Here is a 9,343-nt window from a genome sequence, read left to right on the forward strand (position 1 = left end):
CTGAAAGAGCTGCGTTGCTGGATAACTGAATTGTGGAAAGGAGACATATTTTAGACTCTGGTACAGGAATCGAGAAGTTGAGGGGACTTTCCCTCTCGCTTCTTTCTCACGGTCTGCTCTTGGAGAGCTGCAAGGTAGTTTAGCCCCTCTGCACTGCAGGCTTTAGGTGTTTGGGAGGCTGGAGCCCGGAGGCAGTTGGCATAGATTTGAAGACCTACGTCTAAACTGTCAGGATGCCTCGGTACCGGGGATCACGGCCCAGGGCAAACGGCTGCCGGATCTCCTTCGCTCCAGACAGTGGGGGTAAAGATTTAGTGGAACTAGTGGTTGATCACGCGGGTGCCGCACTTTGATGGGGTGAAGACCCTATGCTCTCCCCCTTCCCTCGCCCCTTGTAGACACACGCCCTACGTCTATCCAGGGATTCCGAAACTGGTATCTCGACTGACCCCTCCAAGTCCCCTGCCCCTTCTCGAGGCCCAGAAGCATGGAGACTCTGACGCCCTTTCGGTTCTATCGGGTCCCCGCTCCAGCGCGGCTCGCCAGCGCCACCCCCAGCGGAGCGAAGCTTCTGCAGCCCTGCGCCCGGGCACCATCCCTAGTTCTCCGGACCCTCTGCCCAGGCGCCAGCAGTGCATCTGAGCAGACTGGGGCTTGGGTTTCGGGATCATGTTTGCGTTCCGGGAGGGAGGGATGGAGAAGGGAAAAAAGGGAAGCGCACCTTTGGGATAAGACCCCCAAGGCGCTCTGAAGGGTTCATCCTCACAAGGTTGGTCTCAGTCCTCAGCCTGGGACTCCCTCTCTCCATTTCCAACACCTGGGGAGAGGGTCTTCCTCCCATTTTTCCTTGAGTGGCCCCGCCCGGCGGGACACAGTATATCTTCAGACCTCTCCAGAGCCTCCGCCCCCTCCACGATGCTGCCATTTGCCCCTCCCGAAAGAGACCCGAGAAAGACAGAAGGGCCAAGTCCCGGGTGGAACCTAGAGCAGCTGGGAAAATGAGCTCTGAGTGTGGAGGTGAAGGGCGGGTGGGAGAGAAGCCAAAGAGAGACTCGAGACCGAGGGGGTCCGAAGACACAAAGACAAAGAACGACAGATACTCATCACACCAAGAGAAAGTGGGCCGATGGGGTGTCAGGGGGCAAGGATAGGTTTAGGCATACTGACGCTGAGCTCTTGCTTTTAGATCAGAACTCTCGCCGACCTTGTTGTTGAGCGAACAAACTTATTGCAGGAATAAAGATGCCCATTCGCCCTGGGGAAGCGGGGGAGGAGGGAGGGGAGGGTTGGAGTCTTCTCCCCGGAGCTTCCCTGCCCTTCCTACCTGCCTTCTTCCAGGCACTCTGCCAGCTTTCTCCCACCCTGCTCCCTCCACCTCCTCCCTTTTCTCGCCTCTTTCTTCACCTCACGGCTTATCTCTTTTCCTTTCTCTCTCTTCTCACCTTTCTTTTCTCGCTGTTGTATTCTCCTCGCTCACTTTTCATCCTTTTCTTTCTCCTTCACTTTCTCTTTTCTTCCCTCTCCTCTACATTCTCTTTTATGATTCTTTTTCTTTCTAACCCCTTCGTTTCTTCCCTTCTTCTCCCCCCCTCCCATTTCCCCCCCTCCTCTCCTATCTCGATCTGTGCTTCCCCTTTTCCTTTTTTTTTTGCTTCTCTTCTCTTTTGATGCTTTTGGGAGACAGGGAGTTCCCAACGCTCCTGGCCGGTTGAGTAGGGCTGGTGTAATTTTTCTCCACTTCTCAAATTTAATTTGGAGTGACTGGGTGTGCGTGTGCGTGTGTGCGCGTGTGTTCTTAAGACAAGAAAGAAAAAGACCAACCGCAGAGGCCTCTCAGCACAACAGTACAACAAGAAACAAGTGTCGGAGGCTGTGCGAGCGACCGGTGCGTGCCAGGATTGGCACAGCCAGCTGTCCCCAGGTCCCGCCGCCCCGGGATTACCGTGACGTCACTTTGCTACTCTTCCCACGGAGGACTGCGAAACAACCCAGGAGCAGAAAATAATCTGGCTCGCCACCCTCTCTAAAGCCTCCCAGTCTGGCGCCTTTTTGAACCCTCTTTCGCCCCCTTCCTCATCCATGGGGCAATTGGGTCTGTTTAACCTGAGAGGCGGAGGGCAGCCCTCAAGAGTGCTTGCCCAGCCGCGGGAGAAGCAGGCGGCTGCTCCCCTCCAGGCCCCTCCTCTCCCTCGCTCTGCGCTAGCTGGGCCAAGGAGGCCTCTCTGGGAACGGGTGCGCGTCTAAGGAGGCCCTGCGGGAGCACACTCAGCGAGTCCCCCCTCCTAGGATTTGCGGGGCTGAGCTCGGAAACCAGCCTACACTGCGGGAAAAGGCCAAAAAATAAAAATAAATAAATTAAAATAGCGCAGAAGACGCGACCATGTCCTTCTCTCAGTTTGGATACCCGTATAGCAGTGCTTCTCAGGTAAGCCCCAAAGCCGCAGCCCCCGGAGGTGCCTAGACGCTTAGGCTTTTCTCCCTAGGCTGTGTGGCCCAGACGTGTCTCTGAGGCTTCTGCTCCGGGTGTGTTCATGTGCGTCTGTGTATGTGTGTATACACACACGTGTCTGTGTGTGCGCTCCCTCCTCCCTCAGCTTCTGCGGCTCGGTTGGAAGGAGCAGGGTCTTGCCAACTCTGCCGTGAGCTGCCCTCCCACGCCCACTTCCCTTCCACTGTCTCAGACTTCTGTCTGCTGAGAAATCTGGACACACCGTTTACGGACTTGTTTGGTTTACTTTTCCCTTTGTTCCTAGGTTTTGGCATATCCTTAGAAATCATAAAATCCACAGAAGAGAAAGCTGTAAGAGAACTTAAAACTAAGAACATCAGATTTAGGAGGGATTTAGGAATCATGCTGTCCAGTACCCTTATTTCGCAAAGGAGAAAACTGAGGCCCTGCCTAAAATTCATGCAAGATCCTGTTAGAATCCCCACCAGAACTTGCCTAATCCACTGCTCTTTCCAACGTATTTGGACCCCCAAATTGGTCACATATCACTCCCTTATTCAACATGTATTTTTTCCCTAGGCTGTTTTCTGTTGGTCTGTGAGGTTTTGGATAGATTTGAGGGCCTAATATACTCCCCAAAATGCCTCTGGCCTGAACACTCCTTCAGGCAAAGACAGAGGAAAAAGGGTCTCAGCTCACAGCCCAGAGTAGCTCCGTCACACCTACCTGGTTGCCTTGGTAGCCTGAGTGGGGTAGTTTGGGAGAGTAATGCTATCAAGTCCCCAGATTCTTTAAGTTCCTCAGGAAAGAGGAGCTGAGGCTTACTCATCTGTTTTTCCCTCTTGCTCATAACAGGTGTTTTGTAAGAGTGTGTGTTGAATGGATAGACGGAAGTAGTCAACCCCAGGTTTTAAAAGTTGATCCTTTTTGACTCAATTGCCCAAGGTTCCATGTCATTTCCTACCCTGTCTCTCTCTTTCATACCCTCCGCAGTTTTTGGTGCCAGCCAGCCCTAGCACTACTTGCTGTGAATCGGCGACTCGCTCAACCCCAGTCCCAGATGGATCCACCGGCTCGACCCAGGCCTCCACCCTCTGCTGCCAGCCTTACGAGAATCGACTCCTGGGCAGTGCGCGCCCCGAGCTCAGCACAGCCCTAGGAGTTTACGGCTCCCCTTACGCAGCAGCGGCTGCGGCTGCTGCCGCAGCTTCTTCTCATAGCTACTCCAGCTACCTGCCGTACAGCCCAGAGCCTCAGGGTCTCTATAGCGCTCTGGTGAATACTGCCTACTGCCCGACCCACTCCAACCCCTCTAACTAACTGCCTCTCCCTTCCCCCTTTAGGAATCCGGGCTGGGTTTGGGAAAAGGTGGAAACTACGGAGCAGGTAGTAAAATCCAATTAAAGCAGAGAGAAAGGCTGTATGCTCAGGAAGGCACAGGTGAGAGGGGAAGAGATAAGGCCCAGAAAGATCACCCTCATCCCCAGCAGAGGAAGGGAGTGGGGTCCCAGAGAGGGGATCCTGTCATATTTACACATCCCTTTCCCCAGCATCCCCCAATTCCCAGATCATTCTGGGCCATGGCTCCAAATACCTTTTCCTTTTATAGAACCCTCAATATGAACTCAAAGAGACCACTGGCAACTTCCCAGCTGGACTGGCACAACCTGGAGCCTATTACCCCTATGAACCTTCCCTGGGGCAGTATCAGTATGAGAGGTAAGACCGAAAAGTCATCTCATCTGTAGTCACAACCTTTCAGAACAAGAATCAAGGACATAAAGAGGATAGAGGAAGGATGGAGATGGAGATTGGGGAACAGAGGAGTATAGAGATAAAATGGGGATGACAGCCAGGTGGGGAAATGAGGGGAAAGGCATACATTAGAAGGATGAGAGGGGATAGAGAGAAAGAATAGGAAAGGAAAAGGGTAAGAGGATAAGGAAAGAATATAGGTGAAAGAAGAAAGGGGAAAGAGAAAAGTAGGATGAATGGCAAGGTAAAGAAAGAATAAGGAAAGAGAAAAAAGGATGAGAGAGAGAACAAAGGAGGGAGAAGAGGAAGAATTCCTGGGCCTCTTATATTGCATGGTAATTTTCCAGTAGAAATTACACAAAACATGCCCCCTCCTTACCTTTTCCTCATGTCATTTCTTTCCCAGACAACCCCACTGCTTAGCCCAGAGTGAGAGGAATTTCATTCCGGACTCCCTAAACCACATATATCATACCTAGCTTTCTCTTTTACCCTTCCATTCCCACCCCAAAATGATTCTTTCCCTGGAATGTCCCCATATTTTTGGTGGCAGGTACAGCTCTGTGGATTTCAGTGGCTCAGCCAGGCGAAAGAATGCCACCAGAGAGACTACCAGTACTCTGAAGGCCTGGTTGTATGAGCATCGCAAAAATCCGTACCCCACCAAGGGTGAGAAGATCATGTTAGCTATTATCACCAAGATGACCCTCACTCAGGTCTCCACCTGGTTTGCCAATGCTCGGAGGCGCCTCAAGAAGGAGAACAAGATGACCTGGTCTCCCAAGAACAGAGCAGGGGAAGAGAAAAAGGAGGAGAGGAGGGGAGAAGACAGCTATGGAGTCAATGAAGGACAAGGTAGGACAGAACAAAAGGGGGAAGAAATGTGCAAGGCCTTAGAAGGGTGCCCACCTTCAGGTCTTGGGAGAGAAAGCTAATTCCCTCTCAAAAATTGAGCAAAGAATTGGGATTAAGGCTTTGAGACCATAAAGATGAGGGAGAGGGGGCAGAGGGAGAGAAATTTTTATTGTTGACAGCCTGCCTTACCCATTTAGTAACTGAATCTAAATGCAAATGTGGTCAGCAGCCTTGGGATCTTGCCTTACAGCTCCCCAACCCCAGGCACTTCCCCAAATTGGGGACTTTTGCTTTTCTAGGTATTGATTGGTTTATTTGCAGATCCAAAAGCATGCAAAGAGGCCAAACAGATTCGGCTAAGTGACCTGGAAGACTTAGAGGAAGAAGGTGAGGTAGAGGAGGAAGAAGAGGAAATGGAAGACCAGGATCCAAGGAACACAGAGGACAAACTGGAGAGGTTAGGGAAGAGTGTGAAGCTGGAGCCGGCAATCAGTTGCGAGGCTTCACAGACTGAGCTTGAAAAAGAGGACCGTAACCTGAAGCAGCATGGAACTCCACCCGAGTTCCCTTGCAATAGCCCTCTCTACTCCCGGAGATCAGACTTCTTGGAAGCCTGGATGGGACCAGCAGGCCAGATTCAGTGTGGGCCCCGTGAGAAGCCCCGGATTTGGTCTCTGGCTCACACTGCTGGGGCCAGTGCCCTAGCAGGAGAATCCGAGGTCCAGGCAGGGCCCCAGAGCCCTCATCGCCATCAGACCCTAGGGAGACTTTCCTCTTTGGGCCAGAGCTGTGAAGCGACAGCCATAACTGGCAGGAGAGTGCAGGCCAGCCGCTGCACAGTGTTAGAGGAGCCGCCCCAGGCAGCCAAGATCTTTAGAAATTCGACTTTCAACCTGCAGCATTTGCAGCTGAACTGCACCTCTTACCCGGGGCTGGGAGAGCCCTGCCAATATGCATCCGGAGCAGAAGGTAGTGGGACCCCGACTGTGTTGTCTCTCTGGGAAATATTCCTGGAATGCTTAAGTTTTCGCATCCCACCCCCCCACTCTTTCCTCTCTAACCCGTAGGGCAAGAGGTAGACTCTACCTACCTCGCAGCTCTCAATCACCTACAAGCCAACGCTTCTCTCCAGCCGCCTGGGTATAAACGCTTAGTTCTTAGAGGCAGCGGCCCAATTGCTTGTCCCGAGACGGGGAAGGGCAGTAGAACTTTCCTGGCCCGCCTATCCCAAAGCCGACTTTGTGTGGCAACTGAGATCAGAGCCAGCTGAGGGCCCTTAGGATTCAGGCCCTCCTTCCTGCTAGAGCCAAGAACGTGACAGGGAAGGGTAACAGTTAGACAGACCAAAGTCGAATTACCGACACTGGGTTGTATCCCTACACAGGGTTTGCATGGACAGTGGAAGGATGGTAAAAAGAGGTCCCAGGGCTCTAGGAAGTTTGCCTAGGTCAGCATACTGTCAAAGCAAAAGCTCAAAACGATTTTTTTTTAGAGCAGTGCTTACAACATGAGGCAGATGTCAGAGCAAGGACATAAACCGAGGTTTAGTTCCCTGTTCTTCTAGGCCCCTACGGATCATGGGATGTAGAGATGGAAAGATCCGTAAAGATCTAGTGCCTTCAATATATATCTAGGGAAACTAAGGCTCAGAAAAAAATGAAGTGATTTGTTTAAGGTCACCCTGAAAGTACAAGTGGTGGAACCACTACTCCAACCCAGCTCCTTTGGTTCCAAACCCAGCACTTTTTTTTTTTCCTCTCTTCCACATTGACTCAACTAAGGGAGCAGATTCATCTGGCTGAAATGCGACTGCAAAAGCCCAGCATAATCGGTTAGGAAAACTGAGGTGGTAATGGAGAACAGAAAGGTCTCTTCTCACACTTCTGTTTGTCCTACTCTCTGCCTCAGAATTTCATTCCATGTTTAACTGGTTGCTTGAGTTTGGCAGACTCTTCCACAGTGAATGTGGACAGCCGAGGCTGAATGAAATGTCTAATGAGTTTCACCCTCCCCACCCCCCAAAGCAGGCGGCTGTCTGAGGAGCACAGTCCTGAGTAACTGCTGTTGAGCCATTTCTCACAGGATCATCCTGGTAAATGAAATTGCAGTGAGATGAGCATCTAGATAACTGGGTCCAAAGCCATTTTTGGAGGAGACCAATTCACTCTAGACTTTGACTTCCCGAATGTTGGCATTAATTTTGAATTGTAAGAAGCTAGGTAATGTGACCTTACTTGGGCAACTTTCGGAAATTTGACCAGGCACCCTCCCTGAGTCCCATCCTCCCTCTGAGTTTAAGGAGGCCCGTCTTGCCCAAGTGGCTTGCCTCGGGTTTTAATCACTCTGTCCTTTCTCAGCAGGTTAGCGCAAGAATTGAGATTTGACGAAGAACCTTGGGAGCGGTTCAGTTTACCAAAGCGCGCCCCTGAGCAAGCCCAGAGACTGACACACTAAACGTAGATTTTCTCTGCCTCAGAAACAGATGGACAAAGAAGCTGTGGGTAGCTTCTCTCAGTCCTTTCACTGAGAGCTGGGAGCAGCCTGCAATTGCACAGCTTTGGGAATATTTGAAGAGTTTGAAAGAAGAGCAAAGAAAGGACTGAGCAAGGTGGTCTTACAAGCGCAGGACGGTTGGTTTCTCAAAGTGGGAAGGGGAGCGTTCTTCTTTCGCCTCAGTCCTTCTTCCCCGTGTCCATCACAGTTTAAAGCACTCAAAAGTTCGAATCTCCCAGAACACTAAATATTCGCATTTCACTAACAGTGGTCAATTTAGGCCACCTTCGAGAGACCGATCTTAATATTCTTCACTTCTTGGATCCTCAGTAACAAACACAAAAGCCCACTTGCTTTTTCTTCGGTAAAATTTGTTTACAAACTCCTCAGGCTGGGTCTTGGGAAGCAGAAGAGGGGGCAGTTTCCAGCTAAGGGATCCTGGACGAGGGCTCGACTCACTTGAGCAACACAGCTTTTAAACCTCCCCAAAGTCAGGCGGGAGAGTCTCCACGTGCTACCTCAGACCCCGGAAGTAGTGAAAAGGAGGCGCTGGAGAGGCCCTTGTGGAATGAATATTCTGCTTTGCCTATCATGGATTCTGTTAGCTCGGTTGCCCTGGCTGCCACAGACAGCCCTGGGGTGCGCCCCCCTCTTCCCACCACCTCCACCCCCCTACCCCTGCCCAGGGAACTGAGTTCAACTGAGCCAAGCCCTCTGAGTGGGCTAAATAGGGCCAGCTTAGTGGGTCAGCGCCCTCCAGGAGCCAGGGACTCAGCTCTGCGAGAAATAGGGGAGGGAAATCTAAAGGGGAGAGCCAGGAGCTCAGCTTTGTTTCTGTTTAATGGTGTGGCAGCAAACATTTTCTGCCTAATGATTCGTTCTAATAAACGGAGAGGGGGAGAGGGAAGAAAGAACCTTTGTCCCCCTTTCCAGAACCATGAACACGCGGTTGCTTCAATTAACAATGAGGGTTAATGAAAGCGTCGGCCCCAAGGACCTGCTTGACACCCACTCTCCTTTTGGTCCTTGGGTCACAGAAGGCCCTTTGAGGCCAATAGATTAGCTGACATTCTGCTGTGATGACTGAGAGAGATCATTACAAAAAATCGAGAACGCAACCTGGAGCGAAGAGCCGGGGCAAGCTTGGAAGGAAGTGTCTCAGTAGCTATAGGAAGAGAGTGGGAGGTTGGAGCCTAGAGAGTGGCCCTAAAAGGGCGGGATTAGGTCTCTGCATGTAGGGGCGGGGTGCTGGTGGCTTGCCTTGCAGCTCTGAAAGTTTAAAATGGGCTGAAGAAATTAACTTTTCGTGTTGTGATTTCATTTATTCGAGCCATTTTCAGGCTCGGTCTATTTCTCTCATCCAACTTAAGACACCAAAGTCTTGAGTCTCGGGATGGATTTCGAGGTGGTGGGGGGGGGGGGGGAGGAGGCAGCGGGGGCGGGGTTACCTCAGGCGATGACAGTGACGGCAGAGATAAAGACAAAGTTGGATAGGCGCTGGGGTTCGCTTTTCTTTTTCTGGTTTCCTCCCTTCACCTTTCTCCCCTTGCTCTTTCCTTCCCTTTCTCTCTTCTTCCTTCATACTTTCCTTCTTCCCTCCCTTCCTGCCTCCCTTGGCTCCCCCTTCCATGGAGCCCTTTTTCCTTCTTTCCTCCAGGGTCTCAGGTAAAGTGACTGCATGCAACTGTTCTTCCCTTTCAAACTTAGGACATTTCAGAGGGCCAAAGCAGAGCGGAGAGAAAACCAGTCAAAGGGCACCCAAGGTCAGATGTCTGGCCCCTTTTCAAATTC

The 9,343-nt window shown here is 51.4% G+C and overlaps 1 protein-coding gene across 2 annotated transcripts; it reads left to right on the forward strand.

Annotated features, from left to right (window-relative positions):
• Nucleotides 1–1,045: 1,045 nt before the first annotated feature.
• Nucleotides 1,046–8,494, forward strand: IRX6 (iroquois homeobox 6). Of its 2 annotated transcripts, none has more exons than XM_072632241.1 (6): nucleotides 1,046–2,425; nucleotides 3,443–3,724; nucleotides 4,059–4,168; nucleotides 4,758–5,059; nucleotides 5,381–6,028; nucleotides 7,417–8,494. In XM_072632241.1, the coding sequence occupies exons 1-6, from the start codon at nucleotides 2,381–2,383 to the stop codon at nucleotides 7,422–7,424; spliced, it is 1,395 nt and encodes a 464-aa protein (XP_072488342.1). In that variant the 5' UTR covers nucleotides 1,046–2,380; the 3' UTR covers nucleotides 7,425–8,494. The 2 variants fall into 2 exon arrangements, with proteins under 2 accessions (XP_072488342.1, XP_072488343.1); XM_072632242.1 differs by having other exon boundaries at nucleotides 7,420–8,494.
• The last annotated feature ends 849 nt before the right edge of the window (nucleotides 8,495–9,343 follow it).

Source organism: Notamacropus eugenii, chromosome 1, assembly GCF_028372415.1.
Source record: "Notamacropus eugenii isolate mMacEug1 chromosome 1, mMacEug1.pri_v2, whole genome shotgun sequence".
NCBI classification, from domain to species: domain Eukaryota; kingdom Metazoa; phylum Chordata; class Mammalia; order Diprotodontia; family Macropodidae; genus Notamacropus; species Notamacropus eugenii.

Excerpts from the sequence above, each read along its gene's own strand:
- IRX6 (XM_072632241.1), top strand. The coding sequence starts at position 2,381 with ATGTCCTTCTCTCAGTTTGGATACCCGTATAGCAGTGCTTCTCAG. Across the intron at positions 4,169-4,757 it reads GGGCAGTATCAGTATGAGAG|GTACAGCTCTGTGGATTTCA; the intron begins GTAAGACCGAAA and ends TTTTGGTGGCAG. Across the intron at positions 5,060-5,380 it reads TGGAGTCAATGAAGGACAAG|ATCCAAAAGCATGCAAAGAG; the intron begins GTAGGACAGAAC and ends GTTTATTTGCAG.